At 48.5% G+C, this 15595-nt stretch overlaps 2 protein-coding genes across 2 annotated transcripts; one reads left to right on the forward strand and one right to left on the reverse strand.

Annotated features, from left to right (window-relative positions):
* Positions 1-293: 293 nt before the first annotated feature.
* On the reverse strand, positions 294-8835 carry opn4a (opsin 4a (melanopsin)). The gene is made up of 11 exons (XM_030106340.1): positions 8803-8835; positions 3555-3697; positions 3309-3442; positions 2806-3009; positions 2496-2667; positions 2217-2375; positions 2004-2111; positions 1081-1276; positions 835-999; positions 544-603; positions 294-461 (listed from the first exon to the last, which is right to left on the reverse strand). The coding sequence occupies exons 2-11, from the start codon at positions 3689-3691 to the stop codon at positions 294-296; spliced, it is 1503 nt and encodes a 500-aa protein (XP_029962200.1). The 5' UTR covers positions 3692-3697; positions 8803-8835.
* Positions 8836-13220: 4385 nt separating this feature from the next.
* Positions 13221-15143, forward strand: prorsd1 (prolyl-tRNA synthetase domain containing 1). The gene is made up of 4 exons (XM_030106349.1): positions 13221-13407; positions 13958-14083; positions 14237-14326; positions 14593-15143. The coding sequence occupies exons 1-4, from the start codon at positions 13327-13329 to the stop codon at positions 14803-14805; spliced, it is 510 nt and encodes a 169-aa protein (XP_029962209.1). The 5' UTR covers positions 13221-13326; the 3' UTR covers positions 14806-15143.
* Positions 15144-15595: the final 452 nt, after the last annotated feature.

Consider the following 15595-nt stretch of genomic DNA (forward strand, 5'->3'; position numbering starts at 1 on the left):
TCTCATACTGCTGCTTGAAATGTGAATTTTAGGAAATCATATAAAGTCTTTTAAGAGTTTTTCTTTTAACTGAAGTGTTGAGAATAAAATCAAGACTTTAGAAACAAAGTTCGAAATAAACTCAAATCTGAAGACATTTTAAAAAGAAAGTAGAAAATTTTTAAAAAGTAAATGTTGGAAATAATTTAACTTTATATTTTGGCTTGATTTAAAAAGTGCTGAGTCACTCTTTTAAACTACCACAGTGACCCCATCAGGACAATTTCACAGTCTCTCCTTCAGGGGGCGGGGCATCAGCCTGACCCCACCCCTGCCCCACTGCTATTGGCTGTCTTGGCCCGGGTAGAGCGCGAACCGCGGCGTCCGACGGGCAGGAAGGGACTCGACTCCGACGTGATGACGATGCTCGGGATGCGTCCGATGGCGCCACGCGCCACGTGACCCTCCAAGGGGTCGCCGCACTGCCACACAGGAAACAGGACACGCTGTCAGAATAAGAGCTGCTGATGGAGCTGCTGTGAACAGGAAGTGCAGGATGCTCACATTGCTGATGCTGCTCCGGTCACTGACTCCGCCAATCGACATGTCCAAGTCAAAGGACGACTGCAGGAGAGACACCAGAGGACGTCAGCTGACAGCAGCCTCTAACTGCTGAGTCACGGAACGGCGTTAGCCTGTAAGCTAGCATCATCTTTAGCAAAGTGGAGGAAGACAAAGTGTCTCCGTGTCTCCTGAAAGTGTCCAATGAAAACCAGCAGACGTGTCTTCACCGCGCTGAAGCTAAAAAACGCCTGTGAAGCCTCAGTCTGTGAAGACTGTGGACGGTGTGTGTACCTTCTCGAAGATCCCCGAGTCGTGGCTTTTCATCTTGGCCTTGAAGCTGGATGTGGGCTTGAAGTCAGCCAGCTCGGCCGTGTCTCGGCTGATGTCGCAGCTCACCTGGCGGCTGGCCGGCCGGGAGCTCAGGCTGGGCAGATCGGCCTCGGTGTCCGTCAAGCCCTGCGAGGACCCAACATACGAGTCAGGCTCCGCTGCACCCCCGTCCCGCCCCGGCCCAGACATAACATCTGTGGAACTTACTGATTCGCTGTCAGAGATGGAGGAGAGGCGGGACTTTCCGGTGCCGTGGCGCCCGAACTGTCCGCTGATGTCAGACGTCTGGCTGGTGACGGTGGAGCGACGAGTGGACACGAAGCTGCTGCTGGCCGAGCGCAGGTCATGAGGACGGATACACAACAGAGCGCCAAGACACGGGACGTACTTCACTAACGCCAGCCTGAGGACACACACACACACACACACACACACTCAGCGAGGGGACACACATACTGCTTTACTAACATTCAGCTAAGTTGACACCACAACATATTCAAGTAAAAATTTGTGTTTTCTGTCCGTTTACACGACAACGAGGCTCAGAGCCTCTGAAAATGCAACTTTTGGAACACGGCTCCCCCGCTGGAACTTCCCAAAAAGGCTCTGTGGAAACGGGGAAAATGCTCCGACTCCGTCTCGTAGGAGAGTGTTCTGAAACGCTGCCACTGTGCATGTGCACCACGGCCACAGTAAATAGTTCATCTATTTAATTCAATTCAGCTTTATTTATATGGCGCCAGGCACAACAGTCATTTCAAGGAACTTTTACAGAGAAAAGCCAAGAGAGCCACATCAGCAAGCATAAGCGACTGTGGAAAAGACAAACTCCCCTTTAAAAAGAAGAAACCTGCAGAACCCGGCTCAGAGGTGGTTTTCTGCTGGGTGAGGGGAGAGGTTCAGATCCTGGTTTGGGGGGGCTCAAGCAAAGCCTGGTTTGAATTCACACTGTCACAAATACAGATCTGATCTTGGCCACTTTTGAGCAGAAAGTCAGAACGGGGTTGCTTATGCCTGCAACATGAATGTAGCCTTAGTTGGCTGGTGAGTTAAAAGGTGGGCTAGTTGGAGTTAGTAGCTGGGTTGGTCAGTGGGTTAGTATGTTTTATAGTTAATTAGCGGTCAATTACCTGTACTTTGGGTGTGTGATGGCGTAGATGATGGGGTTGTGGATGGCCGAGGCCTTGGCGATGACGGCCGGCACAGAGTTCATGTAGGGCGTCAACATGTCCGCATATCTACACACACAAAACAAACGATGAGCCAACAACCAATCAGAAGCCTCCATGTGACGCCACCCTGTCCGGAACCAGTCAGAGCACGGTTTCCCTGCCAGAGGTTACCCAGCGAAGGCGGTGAGGGCGACGGTGGAATACGGCGACCAGGAGACCACGTAGAGCAGGATGACGATGAGAGCGATCTTGGCCATCTTCCACTCGTTCTGCAGCCGGTGGAAACTCCGAACGGAGTCCCGGGAGCTGTCGTTCATCTTCCCCACCGCCCTGCAAACAGCAGGCGGGGATGCAGAAGGTCAGAGGGTCAGAGGGTCACGGCAGGGATGGGGGGGTGGGGGGGTGGTGGGGGGGGGGGGGGGGGGGTACTGCAAAGTGCGTCACACTGACTGGTTGGTGGAACGGATGGCACGGAAGATGAAGACGTAGCAGTAGATGATGATGAAGAGCGGCAGGAAGAAGACGAAGATGAAGAGCAGCATGGTGTAGGCTCGGACCGACGGGGTGAACGTCATGTAGTCCCACGTACAGGAAGTCAGGAGACCCTCCGGGACGTAGGCGCCTGAGGACAGGAGAGACAGACAGAGAGAGGGGCTACTTAACTTTACCTGTGTGTGTGTGTGTGTGTGTGTGTGTGTGTGTGTGTGTGTGTGTGTGTGTGTGTGTGTGTGTGTGTGTGTGTGTGTGTGTGTGTGCTCACTCCATCCAAAGAATGGCGGCAGACTCCAGCCCAGTGAGTACGTCCACGCCGCCACCAGGATGAGGAAGGCCCGTTTCCGTGACAACACTCCAATGGAGGTCAGAGGTCGCGTGATGACGAAGTACCGGTCGATGGCGATGACGGTGAGCGTGATCATGGAGCAGATCCCGAAGAGGGCGCCACAGAAGGCGTAGATTTCACAGGCTGTGGGCGGAGCCAGAGCGAGACAGGGTCACCTGTCAGCCAATCAGGTCTCTTCAAGTACCACGACAAACACGCTGTCACTGTGGCAACGGTTTGGAAACAATAAGTAAACAAAGTCATCAACAAAAAGCTGTCTCAAGGATGTATCGTGTGTGTGTTATGTGTGTTGTTACTGTATGTGTGTTTATTGATTTATTGTTGTGTTATTGTGTTCTGTTGTGTGTGTGTGTGTGTGTGTGTGTGTGTGTGTGTGTGTGTGTGTGTGTGTGTGTGTGTGTGTGTGTGTGTGTGTGTGGTACCCTTCTCTCCAAAGATCCATCTCCTGTGCATGCTGGTGGTGAAGAAGATTGGAGTCTGAGTGACGCACATCAACAAGTCTGTGATCGCCAAGTTGATGATGAACATGTTAGCAGGAGTCCTCAAACTGCGGCTCCTGAAAACACACGCGCGCGCACACACACACACACACACACACACACACACACAGTGAGTATTGAAGCTCGGAGCAGGCAGTGGCGACCATATTTGGGCACAGGAAGTAGTACCTGCTGAAGGCGTAGATAACCAGGAAGTTTCCCACCATCCCGGTGATGCCGATGGCGAGGATGACCGATCCGATGGTGTAGTGGGCGTGGTCAGGCACGTCCACGGTGGGGAAGGGGTACGGGGCGTCAGGCACCATCGCCACCTGGGGGACAGACGCAGAATGACACCACCAGACCCATCAGGCTTCGTATGGAACATCTGATCGGATGAAGGAAAACCAGACTTGATCGCTGTGAAGGCAGAGACACTGCTCGTCTTTAGCTGTTCTGCACATGCTCAGTAGATGGACATTTTGACCATGCCGATGGAACGGTTTTGCTGAAATTCAAGTCCATGACAGCTGTAAAAATGGAAAGAATCAATCATAAAACACATTGTGGATAATACATCGGTCACTCAGAGGGAGAGTTTTTACTAAAATCCTGAATTTTTGCAACTTCAAACTCTGTGGTGGAGCCTCGAGGACTTTCAGGCATTTGGGGACGCCTGACTGAGCGAGGACGAGGAGGTTTCTGCAGCTCAGCGACATTCCTTCTTTCATTCAGCCTCGTCGTGTCCTCTGGCGGCCTGTTTCCATGTCAACGACATGAAATACAGCTGATCACAGATTAACCTTTCATTCAGAGCGGAGCTTCAATTAAAACTGAAAATCATCTCACTGAGCGCACCGAGCTGAAGATTCTGACTTCATAGCTAATGATCAAACCTGTTGAATCTCATTAATCCCAATATGACGAGCATGTGCGTTAAATAGCAGTCAGCTTCTCTTTTGAAGAGCTGCCTGCACCGTGGCAGTTTATATCAGCTGCTTTGTCTTCTTGTCATTAGTTTATCAGTCTGTTTCTTTAAGAAGAGCTAAATCCAGATAACACAGCATCTTCCTCCTTTAACATCCAGATTATAGAGCATCTTCCTCCTCCTAACACCACAATAATACATATATATCATCATCATTATCAACCCAGGAAACTATAAGGAAGTTTAACAAGTAATTAATTCCTTTGAAAGAAGTAACTTTGGAGTAACTGTGGTCAATGACTGGTTTTAAATCACTTGAACATAAAAGGCACAAAATCAGAAAGAAAAGCTGAAGTACCACAGCAGACTCAGATTTGTGAAATCATGTGAAAACAACTTCAAAGCATCTCAGTTCAAACTATCTGAGGACAAACACTCCACACACTCCGCTGCCAGACAGTGGGACAGTCCACTGTCTGAGTTCACCTCACTGTCTCTACTGAGTGGGACAACAGAGGAACGTGAGCGGACAGCGGCGTGTCGGCCCGCCTCACTGCTGAAAAACGTATTGATCAGTGTGCGGATCAAACCCTGACCTGAATCGGTCCTGTAGCACACACACACACACACACACACACACACACACACACACACACACACACACACACACACACACACACACAGAGTGTTGGAGGTGGTCATGTGGTGCAGTGGTTCAGTCAGCTGTGGTGTATGAAGCATTGAAGACTGAAAGATGAAAACAGGTCACTGGACACACACACACACACACACACACACACACACACACACACGAAAGTCTGTCCATTTGGCCTTCTGTGTTTTGTGTCCTCGGTTTCGTCGATGTTTGTCTTTTATTTTCTATTTTTGTCTTTTTGACTCACTGTTTCTTCTGTTGTTTTTCTTGGTAACATGTGTTGTCTCTCTCTCTCTCTCTCTCTCTCTCTCTCTCTCTCTCTCTGTAGTTATTTTCCTTTTTGTTGTAATATATATTTGTTTTGTGTCTCTTTTTTGTTTAATGGTGTTCATGGAAAGAGTGTAATAAAACTACCATCATAACTCATTGTGGGAGGTAAAAACAGCAGATAACCACAAATAATTAAAATATTAGAAAGTAACCAAGGCTCTCAGATGGAAAAATAAATTCCCAGAAATGCCAAAAGAAAAAATCAGCTTGAACCCAAAAAGTACTTAATCTCAAATGAAATTTAAGTTAACTAGAAGACTGTTATGAAGTGTCTTCACTTTGTGCTTCCCTCATGTGATTTCATTTTATTTTTCTTGCTCAGCTAAACTTTGTGCTGATCTGCTAAACCTGCTGCTGATCTACTAAACCTGCTGCTGATCAGCTAAACCTGCTGCTGATCAGCTAAACCTGCTGCTGATCTGATAAGCCTGCTGCTGATCTGCTAAGCCTGCTGCTGATCTACTAAACCTGCTGCTGATCTACTAAACCTGCTGCTGCTGATCTACTGAACCTGCTGCTGATCTGCTAAGCCTGCTGCTGATCTGCTAAGCCTGCTGCTGATCTACTAAACCTGCTGCTGATCTACTAAACCTGCTGCTGCTGCCGATCTACTGAACCTGCTGCTGATCTGCTAAGCCTGCTGCTGATCTACTAAACCTGCTGCTGATCTGCTAAACCTGCTGCTGATCTACTGAACCTGCTGCTGATCTGCTAAGCCTGCTGCTGATCTGCTAAGCCTGCTGCTGATCTACTAAACCTGCTGCTGATCTACTAAACCTGCTGCTGCTGCTGATCTACTGAACCTGCTGCTGATCTGCTAAGCCTGCTGCTGATCTACTAAACCTGCTGCTGATCTGCTAAACCTGCTGCTGATCTACTGAACCTGCTGCTGATCTACTGAACCTGCTGCTGATCTGCTAAACCTGCTGCTGATCTACTAAACCTGCTGCTGCTGCTGATCTACTGAACCTGCTGCTGATCTGCTAAGCCTGCTGCTGATCTACTAAACCTGCTGCTGATCTGCTAAACCTGCTGCTGATCTACTGAACCTGCTGCTGATCTGCTAAGCCTGCTGCTGATCTGCTAAGCCTGCTGCTGATCTACTAAACCTGCTGCTGCTGATCTACTGAACCTGCTGCTGATCTGCTAAGCCTGCTGCTGATCTACTAAACCTGCTGCTGATCTGCTAAACCTGCTGCTGATCTACTGAACCTGCTGCTGATCTACTGAACCTGCTGCTGATCTGCTAAACCTGCTGCTGATCTACTGAACCTGCTGCTGATCTACTAAACCTGCTGCTGATCTACTGAACCTGCTGCTGATCTGCTAAACCTGCTGCTGATCTACTAAACCTGCTGCTGATCTACTGAACCTGCTGCTGATCTACTAAACCTGCTGCTGATCTGCTAAACCTCCTGCTGATCTGCTAAACCTGCTGCTGATCTACTGAACCTGCTGCTGATCTACTAAACCTGCTGCTGATCTACTAAACCTGCTGCTGATCTGCTAAACCTGCTGCTGATCTACTGAACCTGCTGCTGATCTGCTAAACCTGCTGCTGATCTACTGAACCTGCTGCTGATCTACTGAACCTGCTGCTGATCTGCTAAACCTGCTGCTGATCTACTAAACCTGCTGCTGATCAGCTAAGCCTGCTGCTGATTTGCTAAGATCACTGATCACCAGAAGTGACTCTGGAGCCTGGAGAGGAAATTGAGCTGATAACTGTGTGGATGAAGCTCACAGGATGTCTGTTTCATAACTCCCGCTCGCAGCAGTCAAGCGTGGAGCAGCAACATGTCGAGAACACAGCAAACTCGACTTGACTGAGCGACAGTAATGTGTTGTATTAACCTACATTCGTGTGATGGAAACATTCAGACATGTCGTCCGCCTCCTGGAGGCGTCACAGACCGGCACTGCCACCGCTCCGACACCACGCAACTCCACAACACAACCAACCACAGACCGAATCACACAACGAGCTTCAGACTGACTTTGATGGGCTGTGTATGTTTATTTTGTGTCTTTGTGGTTGTTTTGTGTCTCTTATATTTGCACCGTATCTAGAATAATGGACAAATTTTATAATTTTTGTATTTCTCTTTTTAAATGAGCTCCATAACGAACATCAAGTCACCTAACACAGACAGAACGAGGACCTGGGCCCCGCTGGGACCTCCAGGTCCTCGTGGAAAACAAGTAGGATCCCCAACTCCAGGCCCAGAGGAACTCCAGAAGAACTGCAAAGCAGAGGACCTGTGTATCTGTAGTGCTGTGTGTCCGTAGTGCTGTGTGTCTGTAGCGTTGTGTGTCTGTAGCGTTGTGTGTCTGTAGCGTTGTGCGTCTGTAGTGTTGTGCGTCTGTAGTGTTGTGTGTCTGTAGCGTTGTGTGTCTGTAGTGTTGTGTGTCTGTAGCGTTGTGTGTCTGTAGCGTTGTGCGTCTGTAGTGTTGTGTGTCTGTAGCGTTGTGTGTCTGTAGCGTTGTGCGTCTGTAGTGTTGTGCGTCTGTAGTGTTGTGTGTCTGTAGCGTCGTGTGTCTGTAGTGTTGTGTGTCTGTAGCGTTGTGTGTCTGTAACGTTGTGCGTCTGTAGTGTTGTGCGTCTGTAGTACTGTGTTGTACACATTCAGCTCAGTGGACCAACGACAGCCTTCAGAACAACGCAGCATTCATGCGTCTCAGAAATGTTTCGCTCTGCTGAAGCTTCTCCACATCTGCACGCCAACATGACACAGACAGACACACACACACACGCACACACACACCCTCCTCCGTGTTGTTTTTCACTGTAGAGACCACAAAGACACAAAAAGAAATGTGCAGACGACACAAAATATGCAAAAAGAGACATCAGCAGAAAGAAGACGACGACAAAAGACAGCAAAGAGAGCAACAGACCGGAGACTGGACGAGGTCGGAGACAGCAAGGGACCAGAGACAGCAAGACAGGAGGAGATGTGTTAAAAGAAAGGATGACAGAAGGTAAAAAAGACACAAAATGAGCAACACATTGGAGCAGTCATCACCACAGGTGTCTGTGTGTGAGTATGTGTGTGTGTGTGTGTGTGTGTGTGTGTGTGTGTGTGTGTGTGTGTGTGTGTGTGTGTGTGTGTGTGTGTAAAATATCAGAGTCACTGATCTAGACACGAAGAGACTGAACACACGCTTTTTTAAAATCGTTGAAACCTTAAAAAATCTGTATCTGTAAATCATATTAGTATTTTTCAAACAATAAACTCCTCACAAAGTTTGTGTCTCTTGTGCCTGCATCAGGTCATGTAATCAATAATTCAATCAGAGAACCAATAACTGGAATTTCAGCAAATAAACTAATATAATAAATAAATAATAAATCTAATCTGACACAGACTAAGAGGAAAAGATTTTGAAAATATGTTCAATGCGCGCTCCTTTTTTTAAAATTAAATAAAACTCACGGGAACGCGCAGCTCGCCTCCGCTAACATTAATTTCATCTCTGAGATTAGTCCCGGATTAAACGCACATCGCGCACGCCGCACTCACCGTGGCCTCTGCGGGAAGCTGCAGCTCCTCGAGCCGGTACGAGCCGTTCCCGCTCTGCGCGGAGGCTGCGGCCAGCTGTGCCGTGTGCGCGCCGCGCGCTCCCGTGCAGTTAGCAGCGTGATCACCGCAGGAGGCAAAGCTGTGGCCCCCGGACCGCGGGAGCGCGCTCCCTCCGCCATCCATCCTCCTCCACCTGCCGCTCCTGTGGGAAAACAGGAGCAGAAGAAGAATGGTCTGGGCTGTGGGATGAATGCCCTGGGGTCAAAGGTCACTCCAGAAACGGCTCAAGAAAAAAAGACAAGAAAGTTCTGTAACAGGTTCTCCAGAATGAGGCTATAACAGTCATGTTACAGAGAGAGAGAGAGGGTGAGTGTGTGTGTGTGTGTGTGTGTGTGTGTGTGTGTGTGTGTGTGTGTGTGTGTGTGTGTGTGTGTGTTGCAGTGACGATGAAGCCTGCTGAGCAGACTGAAGGAGGTGAGCATAAAGCCTGACAACCTTCAAGAGAACATGTCACTGCACAATGAAGAGAACAACACACACACACATACACACAGTGCACATAGGCTCGCACACACACACACACACACACACACACACACACAAACACACACACACACAAACGTACTCATGAATCAATTTTCTTAAAGAATTAAAAACTACAGCAAAGCATAAAACCACAGCACCTCAGAACAGCTCCAGAAAGACACAAACAGCTACAAGAAGACAAAAGAGCCTCGAAGACACAAAAACATCTGCAGACACAAAATGACATCAAATTGACAAAACAACCACAAAAACAAAACTACAGCAACAAAACAACCACAACAACAAAACTACAGTAACAAAGACACCAGACTGAGTCCGTTACCTGCTGCTGCAGCACTTTTCTGGATGTGATGCTCAGTTTCAGCTCTCAAGTCTCAGATTCCAACAGATTTCTGTTTCAACATCCTGACTGTTACCTCTAAGATCATCCAAGTTTCAGCCCAGAGGAGTCTGAAAGTCCAGGAGGATTCAAGAAGAGTCCAGACAAGTCCAGAAGAGCCCAGAAGATTCAAGAAGAGTGGAGAAGAGTCCAGGAAAGTTCAGACGAGTGTGGATCCGCTGAGCTCTCACCTGAAGTCTGTACAGAGAATGGAAGGAAGCTGGAGCTCAGGTACCAAGGTTTATAACGTGCGCAGATGTGCACACGCACATGAGAATGCACGCACAGCACACACACATGCAGACACACACGCACTCGCTCTCAGGGATATGTGGGTCTTTGGGTCACGGATCTGGTGCAGAGTCATTATGCTGATGATGTGCTGATCTGTTGCTCACTCAGAAATGAGATGAAGTCAGACGAGTGTGAAGGTCAGAGGAGACGCCGCTTCAGTCTGCTTCATGAGCCAGGTCCATGGCACCTGCTCCCTCATCTATGCTATCTGGTACCTGGTCTTTTGTGTATAATATCTGGTTCTTCGTGTACGGTATCTGGTCCCTGGTAATTGGTCCTTCAATAGTATCTGGTACCTGGTCCTTTGTCTATGACATATGGTCCCCGGTCCTTTGTCCACTGTATCTTACCCCTGGTCCTTGGTCCATTTTCTATGGTATCTGGTCCCTGGTCCTTTGTCCATGGTATCCTGTCCCTGGCATAGCCGCGGGAACGTGCTCTCAACAGGGGGTGCTGAGAGAAAAAAGCTCGGGGTCCAAGACGAGCGCCTTCATCCAATGGGGGAAGGGGTGGGGGGGGAGTGAGACGAGCATGACACGAGCGTGACACGGGTGCCCTCATCCAACGGGGGGGGGGGGATACAATATGTGGCGTGACTGCGTGACAAAAGACCGGGTGCTGCAAATGGGGGTGCTGCAGCACCCTACTTCATGCGCTAATGGTCCCTGGTCCCTGGTCCTTGGTCCTTGTGCCATGGTCCCTGGTCCTTCATCGATGGTATCTTGTCCCTGGCCCTTGGTCCCTGGGCCGTTGTCTTTGGTCCTTTGTCTATGATATCTGATCCCTGGTCTTTCATCGAACTTAAAACTAGGGTTGGCGATCTTGGAAAACTAGTGTTAGCATGTAGCATCGCACCAAGGCTCCACCTCGCTAGCTCCGCCCAGCTCCCACCCCATTGGAGGAGCTCCCATTGGGAGCGGAGACGCGGAGACATTCGCGGCTCGCGCGGTGCGCGCAGCACTTCCACATCCAGTGCATTCCTGGCGTAACCTGTCCTCAGCGCTTTGTTTCTTCGTTTTTCTTTATTTGCACTACGCCAAGTTATGGCGCACTCAACGGTAAGTAAACCCCCAAACATTCATCTCTGCCATTCTGCAACGACGCTCCGTCCTTCTACGTGCGCACTGAACCAGGGTCAGTGCACGCGTACATGTACGCGCAGGGGGCAGGTCGAACGGCGAAGGGATTTGATTCGTTTAAAAAAAGGTGTCCCCTCAATACTATTGGTTGCTGTTTTTCCCGTTTTACTCCTGCTGTAGATAGCGGATATCTTCCAAACTACTTTAAACACCACGCTATGAATTGCTTCCCATCGGGTCATAAAGATCATTTTAACCAGTATTTAAAAAAATGTATCTCATTCAAATCGCCAACCCTAGCTTTAATGAGAGCCTTTAAACTGACCCACAGAGACATGACAGCTCAGTTACTGCTAATGCTGAGACGACATTAAACATTATTGACACAGGACCCTCAGTGAAGGCCTCTTCCTCTCAGGGAACAAACACACAAAATAAACAAACATACAAACAGATTAAGACACTAATGGAAGGAAGCATCTGCAGATGTTCCTTTAAATGTTCTACTGACGCGCCTGTCAGCCGCACCCATCATCGACCCATGGACGCATAATCAATTCACACAGATACACACACACACACACACACACACACACACACACACACACACACATACACACACACACAATAATGACAGAAACCTTGCATCCATTTAATCACCAGTTAACTGATGGAATGGAAGCTGAAAGTGGTGTAGGACACAATGCATGTGCGCACACACACACACACACACACACACACACACACACACACACACACATACACACACACACACACAGCAGGTGGAAACATGGATCCAGACATGAGAGCATTAGAAGACCTTCACCTGTCTGACAGCTTTTATGGATTTTATCTGATTTATTGATCAGATAAAATGTATTTATCTGATAAACTTTCTTAATGATACAAAATGTAGTTACATAACTGAGTACTGAAAATGTTTTTTTCTGAATTGACTGTATTAAAAAAAAACAGTCTGTTCACGTGGTGCAGGTGACCCCAGAGCCACGTCTTGGTTGAACCACATTCAAAAACAAACTCATTCTCAGAAAAACAAAGTCAACTTCTTCAATGTTGTGAGGTACTCTGTCTGGTTTGGATGTCCACTGACGTCTCCTGGACAGATGTTCAGGTGATGGACCCGGACCTGGACCTGGACCTGGACCTGGGTGGACCTGATGGATCGGACGGGTCAGATGGAGACGACTGGTCCAGAGGGGTTTGTGGTCAGAGCTGAGAGACGGTCTGCAGACCTCAGGATGAAGTCTCTCTGCAGCTCTGCTCATCAGCTGATGCTGTTTCGACCCAAATCTCCCCATTTTATAACCTTCATTTGCTAAAAGAGCCACAGCGCCGACCCGGTGTTCCAGAGGAAATGTGGGTCACGGCGGTGAATTAACCTGTCCTCCGTCACGGAGGAACATTTGATAACACGCCTCGTTCAGGTAGAAGTGGGACGCATGTCGTTCAGCGTGAGGACTGTTTGCATTGTGTCACACCCACACACACACACACACACACACACACACACACACACACACACACACACACACACACACACACACACACACACACACACACACACACACACACACTGAAGTGAACAGATCGCACACTCAGAGACACACACATGAAATTAATGTGGGTATCAGGGTGATATGACGACATCTCAGTAGAAACAAAAAACAAAGAAAGAACATAAATATCTGTTTACACACACACACACACACACACACACACACACACACACACACACACACACTGGTGGCTGACGAGCAACAGGAGAGGGGTGTGGGAGAAACAGCTGACAGCAACATCACAAAGAAAGAAGAGGGTCAAGGCCGGAGCAGGCGGAGGCGGTGACCCCCAACCTGACTGCAGCAGATCCCACCACAAACATCCAAAGCCTCAGTCCAGAAGTTTTACTCTAGTTACTTTTTTACTTAAATGCAGTAAAGTGCATCTTGCACGACTGCTGCAGTGTATAATCTGAGTTCTTTCGTCACCTTTGTTTTTTTTTTTTCTTTTGTGAGAGAATAAAGAGCAAAACCTTTTGAACTCAGACTGCAACTTGCAGTCAAACCACAGGGGGGCGCTTGTGAGCAAGGCGGCTTCGGCACAACCCCGAAGAAGACCCAGGTTCTCTCCGTGCAGCTGCTCCTGCTCGTGGTTCAGGTGCTGGTCCTGGTCCTGATTCTGGTTCAGGTTCTGACCTAGGCCCTGAACATGTCCGCGGAGCTCCGGGCCGAGCTGGAAAAGTTCCTGCAGACTCTGAACATCGAGACGAGCTGCGTGGAGCATCCGCCGGTAAAGCTCCACCGAATCCCCTTCACTTTTCATTCGATTTAAAGTTTCTCTCCGCACTATTAAGAGAAGAAGCTCAGTAGCGCCGAACTAAAGACAGATTATGAATATCTAGGATTTTCTGTTCAATTCGGCTTTACTGTTTTCCTCCAGCATATCACACAGCTCTGTGCTTGCAACTGCAGGTTGTGTGACTTCTGCACCGCTCCACCTTCTGACACGTGGATCTGCTTCAAAGTTGTCTTTTAATACACTTTACCGTGATTTAAGTCTGCCGTATTTTGCATCGTGCCGTTGCCAGAAGATTTAATATCAGCGTATCTCAATGCTGCCGTGCTGTTTTACACGGAATCATTTTGAACTGTAAAGTGATTTTTTTTTAAATGGAGTCTGGCGGCAGAAGCTCTGTCTCATTGTATAGCTCTGACCTGCAGGGGGCGCCGTGCGTGTGTGTGTGTGTGTGTGTGTGTGTGTGTGTGTGTGTGTGTGTGTGTGTGTGTGTGTGTGTGTGTGTGTGTGTGTGTGTGTGTGTGTGTGTCTCTCTCTCTCTCAGGTGTTCACGGTGGAGGAGATGATGCCTCACCTGCAGGAGGTGCAAGATGTGGTCACCAAGAATCTGTTTCTGAAAGACAAGAAGAAGAAGAATCTATGGCTGCTGTCAGCTCGTCATGACCGCCAGGTGACTTTTCACACACACACACACACACACACACACACACACACACACACACACACACACACACACACACACACACACACACACACACACACACGGCTCTACTCCAGTGTGTGTGAGTGAGATCACCTGACCCCTCCCCATGTGTGTGTGCAGGTGAACCTCAACGATCTTGCTAAGAAACTGGGCGTCGGCAGCGGAAACCTGCGATTTGCCGACGAGACCATCATGTTGGAGAAGCTCAAGGTCAAAGTTCACCTGAGACCCGTGTGTGTGTGTGTGTGTGTGCGTGTGTGTTTGTGTGTGTGTTCTCTCCAGATAGTGAATATAATGTGTGTGTGTGTGTGTGTGTGTGTGTGTGTGTGTGTGTGTGTGTGTGTGTGTGTGTGTGTGTTCTCTCCAGATAGTGAATATAATGTGTGTGTGTGTGTGTGTGTGTGTGTGTGTGTGTGTGTGTGTGTGTGTGTTCTCTCCAGATAGTGAATATAATGTGTGTGTGTGTGTGTGTGTAGGTGGGTCAGGGTTGTGCGACCGCCCTGGCTCTGCTCTTCGATCAGGACCACAGCGTGACTCTGGTTCTGGATCAGGACCTGCTGGAGGGGGGGCACCACATGGTCTTCTTTCACCCGATGACCAACAGCGCCACCATGGGGCTGAAACCCCCAGACCTGCTGCGCTTCCTGCAGGAGACCGGACACCCGCCCACCCTGCACCACTTTGACTAGGACCTGGACCTGGTCTCAGACCCGACCTTCATCTTGGACTCTGTTCAACCTGGACTTGGACTCGCGGTTCGAGCCCCGCTATGGAGCTCCTGCTCCAAACACATTTTAATTATTTTAATATTTAAAGAAGAAAAATTACATTTATTTTGTCAGGTCTGTTTCGGGGATTCCAAAGTAAAATATTTTTCAGAGTGGTGGGGGGTGCTTTTAATTTGAAATATCTGCCTTGTGGTACAAAGTGAACTTTATATTTCAGTTATAGTGAAAATCAGGGGGAAATCCGACATTCAACAACGGTCTGTATATCTGAACTTTCAAATTAAAAGCATGGAGCTGCAGAACGGTTTTCATCAGTGACTGTGAAATCTACAGGAAGTCCAAGAAATGCTTTTAAGTAAATCCTTTTTTTAAAAAAAAGGAATTTGATCAGACATGGAGGAGGAGCTGCAGCAGAGGCGGAGGAGGTGCTGAGAGGAGCGTCAAGAGTTCGTGGGAACTGAACTCTGAACATCACTTTCATTCATTTGCTAATTTTACATAACAAAGCCTGTAGTCATTAGTGATGGAGCCACACACACACACACACACACACTCTGGCGTGGGGCCCTCTTACTGACAGAACATTCCCGGGGCCTCATTATCAGAATCACACCGCTGATCTTGTTCTTGCTGATGGTGTTGACACTGATCGGTTGTCATATCAGTTCCTGATACATTTGATTTGACATTAACTGTGTGTGACGTGACAGATTCAAACAAAAACTGGTGGTTCTGTCGTCCCGGATGGAAA

This window comes from Salarias fasciatus, chromosome 13, assembly GCF_902148845.1.
Source record: "Salarias fasciatus chromosome 13, fSalaFa1.1, whole genome shotgun sequence".
Taxonomy (NCBI): Eukaryota; Metazoa; Chordata; class Actinopteri; order Blenniiformes; family Blenniidae; genus Salarias; species Salarias fasciatus.

What these genes read in the sequence shown, in the direction of transcription:
- opn4a (XM_030106340.1), bottom strand. Translation starts at nt 3,691, where the DNA reads ATGGTGCCTGACGCCCCGTACCCCTTCCCCACCGTGGACGTGCCTGAC. An exon ending in GCCGCCATTCTTTGGATGGA is followed by an intron (nt 2,668 to 2,805) that starts GTGAGCACACAC and finishes TCCTGTCCTCAG; the next exon opens with GCGCCTACGTCCCGGAGGGT. An exon ending in ACTCGGGGATCTTCGAGAAG is followed by an intron (nt 604 to 834) that starts GTACACACACCG and finishes TCTCTCCTGCAG; the next exon opens with TCGTCCTTTGACTTGGACAT.
- prorsd1 (XM_030106349.1), top strand. Translation starts at nt 13,327, where the DNA reads ATGTCCGCGGAGCTCCGGGCCGAGCTGGAAAAGTTCCTGCAGACTCTG. An exon ending in GCTGCGTGGAGCATCCGCCG is followed by an intron (nt 13,408 to 13,957) that starts GTAAAGCTCCAC and finishes TCTCTCTCTCAG; the next exon opens with GTGTTCACGGTGGAGGAGAT. An exon ending in CAGCTCGTCATGACCGCCAG is followed by an intron (nt 14,084 to 14,236) that starts GTGACTTTTCAC and finishes GTGTGTGTGCAG; the next exon opens with GTGAACCTCAACGATCTTGC.